At 37.8% G+C, this 19,350-nt stretch overlaps 1 protein-coding gene across 3 annotated transcripts in view; it reads left to right on the top strand.

Moving 5' to 3' along the window:
- LOC150088086 (nardilysin-like) overlaps positions 1-19,350 on the top strand; it is a 569,173-nt gene that overhangs the window by 165,715 nt on the left and 384,108 nt on the right. For all 3 annotated transcript variants that reach the window (XM_090370567.1, XM_090370565.1, XM_090370566.1), the window contains exons 11-12: positions 13,247-13,316; positions 18,828-18,905. In XM_090370567.1, the coding sequence (XP_090226693.1) occupies positions 13,247-13,316; positions 18,828-18,905 (148 nt within the window). The remainder of the gene's footprint in view (positions 1-13,246; positions 13,317-18,827; positions 18,906-19,350) is intronic.

Genomic DNA, 19,350 nt, shown 5'->3' with positions numbered 1-19,350 from the left:
ATCCTGTGAAAATAGCTAACCAGATTAATTAAACATGATTTTAATTTTACAAAACCATGCTGCATATCATTCAAAATTCCATTTCTATCTGAATGATCCTGAATTCCACCCATGATTTTCCCTACTACTGAAGTTTGACTGACCTGTCAGTAATTTTCCACTTCACTCTTAGAACTGCCTTATGTATTGGCGATACATTGGCACTTTTCCAATCCAACAGATTCACTCCCAAGTATAGTGATTCTCTCATAATTAGCCTCAATGGTTCAATGCACTCACTTCCTGACTGCCTTATGATTATAGGTTATATGCCATCAACCCCCGGAGCCTTACTGGCCTGTAGGCTTGAAAGTTTTTTCATTAAAACGTGTGAAATTTTAACATCATTAATTACATTTTTTTCAACTTCACTCCCATAATTTCTCATTGACATGAAGTGTTTTTCTTCTGTAAATATTAATGCAAAATAACTGTTGAGTTCATCTGCAACTTCGGCTGGGGTATCTAATAGTATCCTACGTCTATTACATAAGGGTCCGATCTGGTTTGTCCTTCTTTTCTCTGCATTTATATATGTGAAGAATTCCATATCCCCAATGCTCTCTCTTTGCTCTCTTTGCCAGTGATTTCTCATAATCTGCCTTTGTCAGCCTAGCCTTTTCTGTGACATTCTTAGAGATCAATCTGTAGTTGTTATAGGCTTCAATACTTTTTGTTGCTCTGTAATTTTTCCAAGCCGGGAGATTAGCAGTTAGGGTAATCCCTAACTTCTAATCTCTCTTGTTATAAGTGCATCATAAATATTGCTTCCTCTGCATCAAAAAAATTGGGTTTTCTTTTTCACTGTCAGCATTATCTTTCTTTTAAACAACTCACCCGGTACAAATCTTACATTCCCCTTCGTATGGAATATTGTTTTCACATCTGGGGTAGTATCCACCAAAACCTCTTGCAGGCTCCTAGACTCCATTCGGAAGAGGGTAGTCTGGTTAATTAATGAACCATGAATCACCTTTTATAAAGTCTCTCCATTCTCAGTCTCATAGATGTTTAATTTTGGCAGCATGCCTTTTGTATAGATACTTCCATGAGCTCTGTATTTCTGAATTGGCATAATCTCAGGTAGTTCTCTTGCCCCCAGCCGCACCCAAACACTTCTGTCAAGCTTTTAGACTCCATTGAAAAGATGACAGTCAGGTTAATTAATGACTCATCTCTTACAAAGTCTCACCGCCCTTTGTCTTGTAGATGTTCAGTTTCTGCTGCTTTACTTTTCTGTAGATACTTCCATTGCTGCCATTTGCCTGAATTGACATCTGAAATTCCTGCACTCTCTTTCAAGCCAGTCTGTTCACCACAGCCATCAGTCACCATCTATTCACTGTTCAACTCAAAACTCACAGTACAAACTTTTCCTCATTTATCCTTTCTACTTCTGTCTATATTTTTAGGTTGTGCTGCTGACAGAAAGAAGTAAGACACCTGTATCAAATTATGGATTTGCTGAAATTGGCACATTGTTCAGTCATCAAGTTTCTCACCGAAGAAGGAAATGGGCCAAAGCCATTCATGAAAGGATGGTGACTGTGTATAGCAACAGTGTGCCTTCAGAGTACCAGGTGAACTTCTGGTTAAAAACAGGTCAAGTGAGGTAGAGGGTCCATCAAAGAGATCCACGTCCAGGAAGGCATGTGACAGTGACTACTCCAGAAATGTGCCAAGCTGTGGAAACCCTTGTGCTGAATGACGATGTTTAAAGGTGTCCCAAATCATTAGGGAATGTGGCATATTTGAGGGAACAGTTATAATCATCCTCCATGATCATTTGGTGATGACTAAGGTCAATGCAAGGTGGGTCCCCAGATTTCTGACCCACGTGCAGAAGCAATTCAGAGTATAATATTGTGAGGGGAATTTAGAACTATATGGAACTTTCATCTTCAGAATTTTTACAGGTGATGAGACATGGGTTCATCACTGGGATCCTGAGACCAGGCAAGAATCAATGTAATGAAAGCACAAGGGTCCTCCCCCACCCAAAAAATTTTGGACACAACCTTCAGCTGGCAAGATTATGGCCGATGTTTTTTGGGATGCTGTTTCTGGCCACCTGGGCCAGATCAGTACTTCGCCCATGAAAATAAATGTATGCTTAGATACAGTAGTAGTAGTAGTAGTGGCATGTGATGCAAGAAAGCAAGTGTATGAGCTTATGCAGCATCAGCCAAAAAAAAAAAAAAAAAAAATCACACCATTCCCTCCAAATGCCTGTCCAGTTCCTCCTTAAATTTATTTAACCTATCAACTTCCACAACGACAGATGGAAGTTTGTTCCAGCAATTAACCACCCGCTGGCTAAAGGCAAATTTCCGCACATCTATTCTACATCAGCCTTTTCTTAATTTGAATTTATGCCCCCTTAGGTTCGTAATCTGAACAAGTGGAAAGATCCCATCAGAATTCAGTGTGCTCAACCCATTCAAGAAGAGAAGCAATTCAGAGTACGTTATTGTTTGTTTGTTTGTTATTTGGTTTTTAGGAGCATTAGCAACTAAGGCCATATTGCTCCGGGATATGCGGTGGTCATTCCTTGACCTTTCCGCATACTCCGTATTTGGTGGTGACGGGCTCGAACCCCGGTCTAATCAAGAAGCATGTGCTACGCACTGCTGCTCCTTCCCACCTGGCTACGGAGGCGCACTGTACGTTATTGTGAGGAGAATTTAGAACTATATGGAACTTTCATCTCTAGAATTTTTACAGGTGATGAAACATGGGTTCATCACTGGGATCCTGAGACCAGGCAAGAATCAATGTAATGAAAGCACAAGGGTCCTCCCCCACCCAAAATTTTTTGGGTGGGGGAGGATCCAGGATCCCAGTGATGAACCCATGTTTCATCACCTGTAAAAATTCTGGAGATGAAAGTTCCATATAGTTCTAAATTCTCCTCACAATGCCGTACTCTGAATTGCTTCTCGTGGGGGTGTGGGGCAAGTAACAGTCCTTGTTATTCCATACAGCTGATGGAATAACTAACATTCCAATCACTATAGCACCTGACAAAGAACCAGCCCACAGGAACTAACAAAACTCTTTCTATGGGAAAAGAACCATTGAATTTCACTAACATGGAAATAGATAATCAAATGGAAGAAAATGATGTAATACATATGCCATATTTAGATGTCATGAGTAATGGTTGCTCTGTATTCCCACAGAAAGGTAAGCCAAAAAAGAACCAACTTGAGTCAACCTCCTTGAAGAAGCAGTGAGATCAGGCATCCAAATCTAAAATTAAGTAATGCAGAATATAATGCAATGGAATTTCCGAGGCATACACATCAATATTGATGAGCAGGCAGATTCTAGTTGAAAAAATATGATCTTGTTAGTGTGTGCCTACAGGAAACTTACTTAAGCCCCAAGATGTCTCCTAACTTAAAAAACTATACCATGTACAGACTTGACAGAAGACACTGAATCACCTGCTCGTGGAGGTGTAACAGTCCAAGTAACAAAGGCAAGTAACAGTCCTTGTTAAATTCAGTATCCCATACAGACATTCCTCTAAATGGAATCACTTTAGCCATGATCTCAATTTATATCCCACTTTCTCTTACTGATCTTAACCATGTAAAATCTCAGCTTCATCTCCACTTTGTATTTTAAGAGATCTCGAGGGCCATAATCCATTATAGGGATCTTAATGGAATCAATCATTATGGGGGTAGGCTAATAGAATCTTTATTGAATGACTGTCAACTCACTTTACTGAATACTGGGTCACATGCCTATATCCATATTGTGACAGGTGTGCTATCTGCTTTAAATTTATCAATATGCTCTCCTTCTGTATATTCAAGTATGGAATAGTCAGTGCTGATTGATCCACATAGCACTGATTATGTCCCTATTTTCTCTAAAATACAAACTCAGATGACCTCTTCCTTTTAGTTGCACAACCTGGAACTAACACAAGGCAGACTGGAATAATTACTCAAACACATCCATCTTGATGATCAGCTGATTCAGTCCTCTCCTATTTGCAAAATGTAACTGCACATATCACTAACCAAATATTAGCTGCTGCCACTATGTCAATACCAAAATCCTGAGCAAGTAGATGGCTTTGCAACACTGGTGGAATAAGGACTGTACCTTGTAAAATCAAGGAAGATTAAAGCCTGGAATGAATTCTATAAATTTCCTACAATAGCTAACCTCATTAATTACAAGAAATGCAAAGCAGAGCATGAATTAGATAGAAGGCCAAATGAAAATCATGGATTAAATTTGCCAGCACCATTAACAAAGACACATATTCAAGGTTAATTTGGAAAAGAATTCAGGTTCTGAATGGTAAATATCATCAAGTTCCTTTGCTGGAGCAGTAACAATTTGTTCTGTCCTGCTGAGATACCAGAAGAACTTGCTGAAGCTTCCTCTGTAGTATCAGCTGTCACATGTGATACACATTTTCAACATATTAAATCTTGTGCCAAGTGGTACAAGATCATCTCCTATTCACATAATCAATCTCATATTAATAGAACTGAAACAAACCCTTACATAACTCTTCTAGCATTGCTGCAGGCCCATTCTAGAATCAGGGAAAGACCCCCCCCCCCTCCTTACCAAATAATTATAGACCAATCTCCCTTACCTGCTGCTTAGGCAAGATACTGGAAAAGATAGTACATTTTTAAGATGCACATTGACTATGTGGATCTTAGTAACAACATCTTGATTCACTATTAGTATGGCTTTTGAAAGAACCAGTCCATCTTAGACGTACATCTATCTCAAAGCCAATGCTAACATCAGCAATGCATTTGTCATGAGACAGCATTTAGTAATGGTATTGCTAGATATTGAAAAAGTCTTTGGCACCATATGGAGGTATGACTTAGTACCAGTCGGTCAATGTAACATTCTTTGGACAGCTTTTGGAGCCTTTATAATTTATGTTTGCACAGTTTGTATATTGAGGAGATAATGCATCCCCAGAAATAATAGCAAACCCTTCCATGTCTGTATGCTGCAAAAATACAAATCTTTCTTACTCGTCCAAGTTGGAACTATCTCTTTTATCCTCCATGTTTTCCTTTCTATTAGGCAAAGCCGCGACCTGTGAGACTTCACCTGAAAGAACAACTGCCCAACTGGAATTTGGATTTTAGTAATGTTCATTAGGATATCTACCCACCGGATCCACCATGGAGGATTCTTATTCTTCACTGTGACGATTTCTTCATACAATGGAGTAAGAATAATTTGTCACACCATTGTTTCCAACAACTGCATGCTGCCCATACTTCAGATTTTTCACATAAATTTACAATACACACAGATGGTGTGAAATTTGATAATCGTTTGGTTGCAGTTGCCATTATTCCTTCCTTCATTGACAGTATTTCATTACCCTGGAATGTATCATATTGATGGCTGAGCTATATGCAGTTCAGCTAGCCTTGATAAAAATCATCAGTCTTTCCTTATGGCCTGCCATAATTTATACAGATTCCCTTGTTGCAGTATAAGCTATTCAAAATAATCTGCCCTCTTCTCATCCAGTTTGAAGAAAACTGCATTGAGCCTGCTCAAACCATTCTATGCCTTATACACCTGAATCAGATCCTCACAGGTGCCTAGTCTCCAGATGCTGCAGCTTGCAGAACTTAAGCTTCTCTTGGTAAGAGCACCCCTTTGTTCTTCTCACCAATCTTGTTGCCCTTCTCTGTACTCATTCTAGCAACCCTACATCCTTCCTAAAATGAGGCCTCGAGACCTGTGCTCAGTACGCAAGGTGTGGCCTGACCATTGCCTTATACAAAGGGATAATCGCCTCCTTATCTCTGCTAGAAAAACTCCTATATATCACTGACAAAACTGCCTGACCTGCTGTGGAAGCCCATCTGCACTGCACCGAGAACTTCATATCTGACTGCACAATTATCCCCAGATCTTTTTCATTCTTCACCTCCCTGAGTGTAGTACCACACAGTTGGCATGTTTCTCGTGGGTTACTGTTAGCCCTATGCAGTACTTTGCATTTATCAATGTTCAACTTCAGTTGCCACTTCTCAGCCCATCTGCCTAACTTTTCTAGATTCTGTTGCAGCAGTATACTGTCATTAACAACCTTGCCAACCTTTGTATCATCTGCCGACTTGGATATTACGCCTGATATACCTTCATCGATATCATTGATAAATACACAAAACAACAATGGGCCCAGCACCGAACCCTGGGGGACTCCACTAATAACATGAGTCTGCGTAGAGCAGTGTCCATTTATTACTACTCTCTGCTATCAGCCATCACCCCCACTCAACCATCCCTTTATCTATTGCAGCAACTTGCCCTTAATGTTGTCATACCGCTTCAATTTATAGCTGTCTTCCATGTGCAAAAGTATCAAAAGCTTTCCTGAAATCCAGGTATGTGATATCAAAATTATCTTTTGTATCCAGTTCCTTTGTGACCACATCATAGTATAAAATCAAATTTGTCAGACAAGCTCCCCTTAACAGAGGACCCATGCTGTCTGAACTATTACTGCAGTCTTGTCTGGGTGATCCTGCATCACTTCTTTAACCAGTGAATCCATTTCCCTAGAACAAAAGTCAAACTAACAGGTATATAATTATTTGTGTCAATCTTTTATCTTTCTTTTGTGAATTGGGGATACATTTGCACATCTCCAGGCCACGGGGACCTCACATGAATCTAGGGATGCTCTCATAATTATATCTAAGGGTTTGATTACTTCTCTCACTGCCTCCTTCAATATAACTGGATATATTCCATCTACCCCAGGTGCCTTTTTTTTATTAGCATTAGCATTAGTTGAGGCATATGATGCAAAAAAGCAGCTCATAGAGCATCAGCCAAAAAAAGAAAAAAAAAAAAAAAAAAAAAGTCTGTCTCCCACTCAACCATCCCTTTATCCATTCCAGCAACTCATACAGCAGTGTACCATATACAACAGTATCAAAAGCTTTCCTGAAATTCAAATATATGATATCATAATTATTTTTTGCATCCAGTTCCTTTGTGACCACATTGTAGTATCCAAGCAAATTGGTCAGACAAGACTTCCCCTTGACAAACACATGCAGTGTCTGAATTATTGCTGCAGTCTTGTCTAAATGATCCTGCAATGCTTCTATAAGCAGTGACTCAGTGGCGTAGCTACCATGTAGGCAGGCAAGGCAATTTCCTCTGGGCCCTTTAGGGGCCCAGCATCTTTGACTGTCTGCTGTTTTTGCAATTTTCATTAATTAAGTAGGGGCCCGAACATGTTCTTTGTCTCCGGGCCCGAAAAAGGATAGTCGATGCTAGTGCAGTGACTCCATCATTTTCCTGGAACAGAAGTCAAACTAACATGTCTGTAATTACTTGTGTCACCCTTTGATCAACCTATGTGAATTGGAGATCCATTTGCACATCTCCAGTCCATGAGGATCCATTGGGGATCCATTTGCACATCTCCAGTCCTTAGATTCTCCTGAATCTAAGGATGCTCTCATAATTATGACCAAGGGTTTGCTTACTTCCCTTGCTGCCGCCTTCAATATAACTGGATAGATTCCATCTGCCCCAGGTGGCTTTTTTTATGTTTAACTTCAACAATTTCTACTCCACTTTGCTCTCCGTTATTACAGAATCATTTAACTCCCTTTTAAAGTTTAGTAAACTTCTATCCTCCCCTTCCTTACAGAATTTCTCATGTATGAATGTAGATGCAAAATACTTGTTCAGTGTGTTAACTATCTGAGCAGGATCATCAACAGTCGAACCACCAACATCAAGTGGACCAATCTGATTCGTCCCCTTCCTTCTAGAGTTTACATAAGTAAGGAAGTCTTTGTTGTTTTTCTTTGTATCCTTTGTCAAGGATTTCTCGTAATCAGCCTTGCGCTTACCTAACCTCCTTTGTGACTTGATCACAGACTAGCTTATATCTGCCATAGGCTTCTGTGTCACCTGCTAATTTATATGCATCCCACGCATTTTTATTCTTTGCCATGAGCATCATTAGTTCATCTGACATCCATATAGGCCCAAATCTTGAACAGTATTTCTTAGTTGGTATGAAAAGCCTGAAAGTAACTTCCAAGGTTAATTTGCAGAAGGCCTCCCATTTAGAATTCACTATTTTTAATATCATCAGTTGATCCCACTGTATAGAATTCAAACATTGCCTGAGACCACTGTAGTCACCTTTATGCACAAAAAACCCTTATCTTTACCCTTGATGGTAGTTACATCTTTAAGTGACTCTCACATCAGTAGACTGTGATTACTGTCACCTAGTGGTTCCTTTATCTGCAAATTCCTAATGCTCTCGTCATCACTGCTGATGATCCGATCAACAGTATTATCCCCACTGGTTGCCCCTCGAACATGTTGATATAGAAAACAATCCTCCAGTAAATCCACAAAAGTCTTGCTAGCATGCAAGTGACCAATCCTCAAATTCCAGTCAATATCTGGAAAGTTAAAATCCCTGATTACAAGATATTCTGATTTACTGGCCCACTATTTCTTTGCATAATTGTTGGTTGTACTCATCAGAGGCCTATAACACACTCCTACTTTCATTTTCCCTTTCCCAGTGTTTATGTCACACCAAACTGACTCAACCTTGCACTGTCCACCCATGTCAACTGGATGCACTTCATTAGGTTTTATGTGTTTCTTAACTAACAGCATAACTCCTTCTCCCCTCCTACTCTGTCTATCCTTTCTGTACACATTGTACTCCCCAAATTCCAATTCTACACTGCTTATATCAGTGTGTCATGATGTCTCTGATATCCCAACAGTATTTGCCTTTGATGCCTTGATCAGCACTTCAAATTCATCAAATTTATATACTATGCTTCTTGCATTGGTGTACATGCAAGTATACTTGCACCTGTTCTTACTCTTAGTTATCCTAACACAGCCCATGAATTTATTTGTTCTATGATGACTCCCAGCAGCTCTTGAAGTCCCCAGCAACTTGCTCTCTAGGTTTATGTTTAACTTCAACAATTTCTCCTCCACTTTGCTCTCCGTTATTACAAAATCATTTAGCTCTCTGTTAAAGTTTAGTAAACTTCTGTCTTCCCATTTCTTACAGAATTCGTCATGTGCGAATGTAGATACAAAATACTCATTCAGTTTGGATCATCAACAGTTGAATCACCAACATCAAGTGGACCAATCTGATTCATCCTTTTCCTTCTGGAGTTTACATAAGTAAAGAAGTCTTTTTTGTTTTTCTTTGCATCCTTTGCCAAGAATTTCTCATAATTAGCCTTTGCTTGCCTAACTTCCTTTGTGACTTGATTACAGACTGGCTTATATCTTCTATAGTGTCACCTGATAATTTATATGCATTCCATGCATTTTGCTTCTCTGCCTTGAGCTCATAAGTTCATCTGCCATCCACTTAGGTCTAAATCTTGAACAGTATTTCTTAGTTGGTATGAAAATTCTAGTAGCTTCCAAAATTAATTCCTTGCAGGCTTCCCATTTAGAATTTGCTCTTTTTAACAACATCAGTTGATCCCACTGTATGGAATTTAAAAACTGTTTGAGACCACTGTAGTCACTTTTACAAAAACAAAAAAAACCCTTCCTTTTACCTTTGATGGTAGTTACATCTTTAAGTAAATCCCACATCAGTACACTGTGATCACTATCACCTAGTGGTTCCTTTATCTGCAAATTCTTATTGCATGAATAATCATTGCTGATAATCAGATCAAAAGTATTTCTTCCTCTGGTTGCTCCTAGAACATGTTGCTGTAGAAAACAATCCTCCAATAAATCCACAAAAAAGTCTTGCTAGCTTGCGAGTGACCAACCCACAAGTCCCAGTTAATATCCTAGAAGATAAAATCCCCCATTATAAGACATTCTGATTTACGGGTCCACTCTGTTTCTCTGCACAATTGTTCATTGTACTCATCAGAGTCATTAGGCCTATAGCACACTCTTACTCTCATTTTCCCTTTCCCAGTGTTTATGTGACACCAAACTGAATCAATGTTGCACTGTCCACCCATGTCATCTGGATTCACTTTCTTAGATTTTATGTTTCTTAACTAATAGCATAACCCCTCCTCCCTTCCTACCCTGTCTATCCTTTATGTACACATTGTACTTCCCAAATTCTAATTCTGCAATCCTTATATCTGGGTGGCACTACATGTCTGATATCCCAACAATATCTGCTTTTGATGTCTTGATCAGTACTTCAAATTCATCAAATTTATTTACTATACTTCTAGCATTGGTGTATGTGCAAGTATACATGCACCTGTTCTTACGCTTAGTTACCTTAACACAGCTCATGTATTTACTTATTCCGCAAAGACTCCCAGCAGTTCTTGAAATCCCCAGCAACTTGCTATCTTGGCTGCTGCTCATTACAGTAGAAGCATTGCAAGAATCACTTTCATATGTGCTTGTAGTTACTGTTAATCTTTTAGTCTGTGAATCCCCCTAAGCTAGCAGTTTTCCAACCCACCTGACACTGTCTCGATAGCATCAGCAAATTATCTTGCAACCTTTCTATTTAAGTGTATCCCATCCCTGTAGAAGCAGTCACTGCTGTTAGACTTCAGACCACGCCGAAAAAAATTCTACCTCATGAGCCCTGCACAATCTTCCCAGGGCCAAATTGATTGACAAGGCTCTCATCATATACTCCCTCATATTGTGTTTCGGCAGAATTGCAGTCACTTTCAAATTTAACCCTAATTGTCGACTTTTTTCAACATTAACCTGTACTTGTTAAGTAAATCTGCAGATATCTTACTCTTAATATCATTAGTGCCAACGTGTGCAACAATATCACCTTTTGTGCCCTTAAAAGATTATATCTGCTCCACAACGTCATCAACTTTTGCCCCTGGCACACATACCCTGGTCCTATGCCACCTGTCCTTTTTGCATAATATATTCCCCATCTCCCTGACAATAGAGTCACCACTAATAACAAGTTCCTATCATTCAAGTGCATTCTGCCTTGGATATTGCAGCTGTGTTGCCTGATGCACAGGAGTGAGTGCTGGTGTTGAGTTATGCAGCCAAGAGCTTGATGGGCCCCTCATATTAATTTATTTGAGGGCATCTACCCTACACCTCAAACTGTCATAGATGCCCATCAGAACGCTGAGTTGTACTCAGTGTTCTGATGGGCATCCTAATTTCTTCACAGTCTCTGCACCTAGCACACACACACTCCTTGCCTAGATCATGTCCTGTTCTAGAAAGGTCTGCAAACATTTTACACTTCACAAATTTTTTTAGACTGTGATGCATTGAAGAATCACCTCCTTCGGTTTTCCCCCCGAGCCACAGCACTCCTGCTACTTTGTGCTTTGCTGCTCTAGTCTGGGTCATGATTCCATTTAACATGTTTACTGCCGACTACCAGTTAATTCGTATTTGGCGATCTGGCCCAAGCCGCCACATAAGAGTTAACTCAGATTAGTATGACTTGCCTTTCAGACTCAGATACGAATATATTTGTAGCAAATATGTGCAACTGATGGATAGTGGGCTTCTGGGATAAGAATGAAAAATCAACCACGGCATCAGAAAACAGAATTTCTTCACAAAAAAAAAATATTTTATTCACACAGAGAGCTAGCTTCTATTGGCACACTGGACAATAATAGCGTGTTCCGCAACTTTTGTTATTTCTTGTACGTACTCGATACAGCTTAGTCAGCCATGGTTTTTTTTCAGTTGGTGGTATAGCCAACTGAAATTCTAAATAATGAATTTTACGTTCAGACCTAATCTTGTTTGGAAAGTTTAGAATTTGTTCTCCAATCAAAGATTCAATGTAACTTTGCTGTCAAGTTATGGGTTCCACCATAAAATGCCCGAAATTCAGAGAAGCCCATAACTTCACAGAAAAGGATGGATGCATTATGCATTATATATTTTTTATAATAATGCAATATATTTCGGCCATCTGATGGTTTTTTTTTTTTTTTTAGCACTGAATAATACGAGAGCATTTGAGCCGATCGATCTATGAACCAGAACCATACAACTCGTCAAAAAGCTCTTCAGATTCTGAGTCACTCATATTAGCATAGAGCTCAAGCTCTTCTTCAGTCAGTGGTCTCTTCTTATATATGTTTTAGGTTCTTTTCTTTTCTTTTCTTTTTTTTTTTTTTTTAAACACTTAACAAAGTACTAAATACAATGTATACGACAAAGTCTATGTCACTGCAGCGGATTTATGCACAACACTGACTCATGTTCAAAGTATTTTATTATTTTTTTTGGCGGCCTCCAGGGTTTCCCCTATTTGTCGAATGACTCATATACAGTGAATTCTGCAAGTTAGAACACATCTGATTTAATCGAGTTAACTTGTAGTTGGCTACTACAAAAAACTTTCTATTACATAGGCCAACTACAAGATAATTCATGAGGCTTGTTTTAACAACAATAAGCTTTTTTACGAGTTTGGTGATGAATATGTATTATAATTTGGATTTTGAATAATTTAACATGCCCCACTCAAATTGGCGTCAGAAACCAGTTTACCCAAATAAGCTTTGGCAGTCAACATGTTAAGTACAATTTAATTAACCATGAAATTTAATAAGATTAATAAATTTTACTGATTTATTGATAATACTGTACTAAGCTAACAGATTTCTAGTACAGTGCTATGTATTATGCTATCTAGTTTTACATTAAATCTTAAGCTATCAAGTTCGGAACATACTTTATGCAATTCTGTATTAATCTAATATGCTATAACAATGGCAGCAAGTTACAAATGGTAAAATCTGTGGACTAAGTATTAACTTTCAAAATCACTGTCTAAATTCAAAATAAACCAAGGAGCTTGACTAAAACTATAAGGCTTCTTATAGAAAATAATTTAATATGACAATTAAATTATTGTCATATTAATGTAAATAAAAGGATAAATATAAATAAAAACTTAGCATTCGCTGGAGCTGCAAAGTCTTGTCCAACACGTGGATAACCTTGTACCCAATGTATATTATGTTGTTATGCTCTGTTTTCTTGTTAGTTTTCTCTCAGATTTATAAATATGTAATTTTTTTTTTTATTAAAGTTTTTTGATTTAAATATGTATCTGTGATATAGTTTTTTTTTTTACATATTTTAATTCACCTTATTTTTATATCGAAATAGTTTGAATTGTTTTTGTTATCTGTAATTAAAATTATAATGTTTATTTTATTAGTGGTACCTGTGAAGCAGACTCACCAGTTGATTATAAATTGGGCTCTTCCATGTCTTCAGGCACATTATAAGTAAGTACATCTAAGTATAATATTGAGTGACTAGAAGAAATTTTAGATCTTGTGAATTTGTTCAGAGTAGAAAATGGGTGTCTCCATTGAAATTGTTACCAGTCCTCTGTATCTGATTGCCCAGACCTTGGATATATGAAATGATGTGGGGGTAGGGAGGCTGTTTTGCATTTTGATTGGAGGTTTATTCTAGCTAAGTCAGCTGCTGATGACTTGTTCTGCAGCTGGATTGACATTATTTATAACATTGGATGTGAGATAGTTGTTTTAAACCTAAGATCCTGAAAAGGCAAAAGGCCTGCTTTGTGAATGTGCTGATGATACAGCTATAGTAAAGTATGAAAAAATGGCTGGAGTGGAAATCTTAATCTTTGTCTGTGGGTTTTCTTTATACATTTGTTTCCAGATGTATGTCTGTGGCAAAGAATATCCTGGGAACATAGGTTTCTGTTGTCTTCAATTTCAAATTTCAATTTTATTAGTGAATGTTAATTATTACTGCAGTTGTGGAAGATTGTGTCATTAAGTTGCATGGTCATGTTGTCCAGCAATCAGGATGTCATGCATCATATCAAGGAACTTCAGTTGGATGTGAAGGGGCTTTCAGAATTCTTCTTCTAGCCCTGGTATAATGAATGCAGCTGTTTTACTGATCATTGCTGCTCATCGTATAGACATGAGTATTATCCTGAATGTTGATGTTTTTCATGTTGTACAACATGGCCTAAACCAGGAGTCAGAGGATTTTTATATTTATATGTTATCTGATATGTGTTACAAATTTTGTAATTAATACCAACAATTTCGTTTTATTAAGATAAATTATGGGCTAAGGTAAGGAAAGCCAACACAAGAACTATGGCAAACTACAGAAAACTTACCAGACAAACTAGTTTGCCACTACAGCAGCTTTGCACTGCATTCTCAGTAAACAGGTGATGTGTGCTATCGGTCTGGATTTTTTTTTTTTTTTTTGATTTGGTAGTTGTTGGCGCATTGGCTTCTGTGGCCATATTGCACCTCCCAAGGTTTTTGCAGTACTTTGATCCAAGCCCGAGGCGGGAATCGAACCCGCGACCTTTGGGTTGCCGGGCAGGTACTTTACCCACTCGGCTAGCCCGGTCGGCATCGGTCTGGAGCAGAAGTCGAGAATGATATATTGATTGATACGTAGGCATGACAGATGATGTACTCATTAGTGAGTGAACATAACAGGCGATAACATCATGGTGTTAAGTGATTGATTGACTTTATGATACTTATACACTGAGTGATCACTGAATTATGACCACCCTATGAAAGCTGAATGCGACCTGTTGACCACGTGAGGTACGAGAGTGCGCAGTTAGTCAACCTATGTTGCATAGATAAGGTGTCAAAGATTCAGTAGGTAGTAAAATTCCGAGTGTGATGGGTAAAAGGAAGGATTTATCGGACTTTCATAAAGGACAGATTGTGGCTGCTTGACAAGCTGGTGCCTTGATTTCCCAAACGGCTGAACTGGTGGGGTGTTCGAGAGCTGCAGTAATTAAATTGTACCAGGACTAGCATCAAAATAGTCAAACAATGACCCAATGGCAAACCTGCAAAGGTTAGTGAAAGGTTGATGTTAGAGGTGAGCGCTGGGTCAGATGACTCATACAGGCGAACAGGCACAGCACTGTTGAAGAGTTGACTACTCAATAAAACATGTGCTAACCCGGAACAATATCTGGCACGACCATACGTCACACGTATGGGCTATACCAGCAGACAACCTCTGTGGAATTCTCTCCTAACCAGGTTCATCGGCGTAAAAGACTCACCTGGTGCAAAGAGCATGCAAGTTGGACATTATAAGACTGGAAGAAGGTATGCTGGTCGGATGAGTCACATTATTTACTCCACATAGTGGATGGTCATGTACGGATTTGGTGTGAACAACATGAAGCTCTTGATCCATCATGCATGGTATCAAAAGTGCAGGCTGGTGGAGGCGGTTGTATGGCGTGGGGCAAGTTTCACTGGCAGGAACTTGGACCCCTGGTGCATGTGAAACAACGTATCAGTGGTCTCTACTATCGTCAACTGCTTGCTGGTTGTGTACACCCCCGCTATGGTACACTTTTTCCTGAATGGCAATAGTGTCTTCCAAGATGACAATGCGCCGAGCCATTGGGCACTTCTTGTGCAGGAATGGTTTGAGGAACACAGTTGTGATTTCCAGCATATTGATTGGCTTTCAAACTCTCCCAATATCAATCCCGTAGAGCACTTGTGGGATACTATGGAAAGGCATATCAGGCATCTGGATATACCTATCACCTCCATACCTGCATTGCTGACTGCGTTAGTATGGCCAACCAAGCGTTGGCCATACCCCGAACGCTTCCGACATCTTGTTGAACCAATGCCACATTGGATAGCTGCTGTACTGAGGGCAAAAGGAGGACTCACAAAGTATTAGGTAGGTGGTCATAATTCAGTGATCACTCAGTGTATATATAAAGAATCTTTCTTTCTTTGGTTTAGAATAGGGTGCACAGTACAGTCTATTTGGTTAAAGTGTGGTGAACTGTGGTTTTTTTAATAGTGAAAAAAGGTTATGTTATGTTAGTTTATGCCACTAATTTGGGACAGAATCAAGTAAAAAATGGTGTAATCTTTAGTGTGCGGTATCATATAGAGTTACAGTTTTTCACTTGAATCTTTCCCGAATGGCGTAAACTAACCTACCCTTTTACTAGCCGAATATTTATCTATTAAAATCAAACACAGTTCACTGGCACCACAATTCACCACAGTTTAACCGAATAGACTGAATAGACTGGAATGTCACCCTGTTCTAAAATTAACCTTTTCTTTTCTGTTATTTCCTAACCTTACCTTCAGTTAAATAAGGAAACCTTTTTTTTTTTGTTATTTCCTAACCTTTAAGGTTAGGTTAGGAAATAATAGGAAAGAAAGATTCTTTATATATATACGTATTATAACCTCAATCGTTCGCTTAATGCTATGATGTTATTCTCTGCTGTGCGCAAGTATCAATGAGTACATTGTCTGTCATGCCTAGATGTCAATCAATATATCGTTCTTGACTTCTGCTGTTCCAGACCGACAGTTTGTTGGTTTGTTGCACATGGAGTCATCTTCTTAAGAAATGCTTCGAGAGGGGTTGTTTCCAAGATAATCTTCTCTTTTCTTAATAAATTTCACGATAGCATGCATGAGCATTTTTAATGGCATGCACAAATTGCAACTAAACTCAATTTTTTGCAATTAATGTTCATATTTTAAATTTTGTTGATACTTGATATTTGGGAAAAAAAAAACTCGTAAAGTGAGAACTGCCTGTATTATATTCTTAATCATTGCATCCATGATGTTTCCTACCACAGAAGTCAGACTGACTGGTATGTAGTTACTTTGTTTTTATAGATTTGTACTTTATATGTTGATACTTCTCCAATCCAAAGGAATCTCTTGTGAGTACAATGATGCCCTCATAATAATCCTAATAATTTTAATGTACTGTCTATCCACTTCTTCAGATTTACTAGATATATGTCATTGACCCCTTGAGCCTTATTGTCTTCAGGTTTTTCTAATAAACATTCTTCTGTAATTTTAGTATTGCTAATTTTGTGCTGCTCTGCTTTACTCACATAATATTTTCTTGCTATAAGGGGTCTTTGCATCTCTTAAAATCAACAGCCAAGTACCTTCTCAATTGATCATCTGGGTTATTTATGACTTTTCCATACCAATTATGGAAGGATCTATCCTTCCATAGTTGTGATTCATTCTTCTCATCTTTATATTCACATATGTGGAAAAATAAATCCTTATGACTCTTCTTCTTCTTCTTTGTTCCTTAGCCAGTGATTGCTCTTTTTTCAGCCTTCCCCAGCCTAACCATTTCTGTAGTACATTTACAGATCAACTCTTCACTTTTTTTGGGGGCTTCAGTAATTTTTATCATTCCAGAACTTTCTTATGCCAGCTTTTTTCTGCTCTGTTGAACTGGACAGCTTCTCATTCATCTATCTTGTCATCCTCTTCATGTTATATTTCTTAATATATATAAATATTTATTTTATATAATATCAGTGTAAATACACCATAGTTTATCCATAAGTTTAACTACATATGTAGTGTAACGGCATCGTTATTTATTTGAAGTAGTGCAATACCTGGTATCTCATTGTGAAGGTAGCCACAATATGAGATTAAATCTAAATGATGCTGTGACACTACATACGTAGTTAAACTTATGCATAAACTATGGTGTATTTACACCAATATTATATAGTTAATTCCAACCCATAACGTATTATGCTTTGAGCATTTAGTCTTCAAAATAAATATTTATATAAATTATGAAATCACTACTTGATTCCTCTCATCATTCTTCATCTCCATCTCTTCAGCCCTCTCACCCTTCTGTCACAAATGACTAGCCATTGCACGACATGAAGTGTGTGTGTGTGTGTGTGTGTGTGTGTGTGTGTGTGTGTGTGTGTGTGTGTGTGTGTGTGTGTGTGTGTGTGTGTGTTAATTGTAAGTAAAAAGTTTATAAATCTGTTCAAGTATGGAAGGTGAAGAAATTCTAGTAATATTAATAATGTAATAATTAATATGAGAAAGAAAGTACAGCAATACCCCGCATAGCATTGATAATTGGTACCAAAACTATTTCATGTTATGTGGAACTGTGCTGATTGAGGTATAATTATAATGGGTTTTAATTGAATGCATACCAGAGAAACAGTCTATAAACAATTTGCACTTGATAGCCAATTAAAAGGATTTGAAATTTAAAAAATATTGCAAAAATTTTATTAATGAAAAGGTAACATCATGAGAGATGAGAAAAAAGTTTTAAAAAAGCAGTTTATTTAGGTATTTCAAAAATGAAGTCTGGTGAAGCCATCTCTTCTTTTTCTTGGCGTACAAGTCTTTGTAGCATCGAATCCCATCTTGTAAAATTTGCCATATCTTGATGCTACGTTCAACATTTAGATCTCCATCATAATTGCCTCGCAGGCCATGTCAACTCCCCAAAAAAACTTTCTCCAGTTCTTCTGTTGAAAATTGTTTTAGTTGTAAATATGGTCAGTTTTTTTTTTTTTTTTTTTTTTCCCTGAAAAGATTGTGATATTCACTACCCACTTTGATTTACTGGACATTTCATGTTTATGGAAAATGCATTTCACATAAATATGGAATTTTTACATCCAATTTGATTTGAAATTTTTCTAAGAAAAACATCCATGAAATTTTTACATTTAATTTTTGCATCACTCATTGCTGACAGCTGTATTATACAGAGAAATTCATTATCAAACAGATCTTTTGTGGGCAACCAAGGGTATGTTCATTGAAGTGTACTGATTATGTAAATAAAACTTTTTGAGTCACTATATAGTTGTGTTCTTTATATTTGCACTTAATTCTCATTTTTGAAAAAAAAAAATAAAAATTCTTTTAATAGTTTAATAAATGTGAATTCCCTCCCCTCCTTATTTTTAGAGTAAAACCACTTCATTATATTGGATGGCTGGTTGGACACGAGGGCAAAGGAAGCATCCTGGCCTATTTAAGGAAGAGGTATGATTCTATTTTGAGTGGAGAAATTTACTGTATCTGTGCACCCTCTTTCACTATTCATCTGTTATTTAAATTATTCAATAAATATAATTTCTGTACAATAATATAATATACAAGGTAGACAGAGTCTACAGTGCAGCAAACAATTCCTGCATCCTAATCACTTCACAAGCACCTTATTAGGCCTGAAGGCAATGTCAGTTGAATAATAATATGTTGCAGTATATCTAGTAGTAAGTATATTAAAATGATTACATTTAGACAACCTCACATGTGGAAAAAAAAATGTATTTTTTAATTAATTTTACTGGTTGGGCTTGTTCCTACAGGTTGTAGATAAACAAAATGAAAAATAAATAGAACTTTATTGTCAAGCAGGATGAGACTTAATATTGCTATTAATGAAAACTTATGCATCATCAACCCCCCCCCCCCACCAAAGTGA

Source organism: Mastigoproctus giganteus, chromosome 3, assembly GCF_048544385.1.
Source record: "Mastigoproctus giganteus isolate SK-2022 chromosome 3, ASM4854438v1, whole genome shotgun sequence".
Classification (NCBI taxonomy): Eukaryota; Metazoa; Arthropoda; class Arachnida; order Uropygi; family Thelyphonidae; genus Mastigoproctus; species Mastigoproctus giganteus.
The sequence above is the reverse complement of the archived record's forward strand: the minus strand, read 5'-3'. Positions and strand labels throughout refer to the sequence as shown.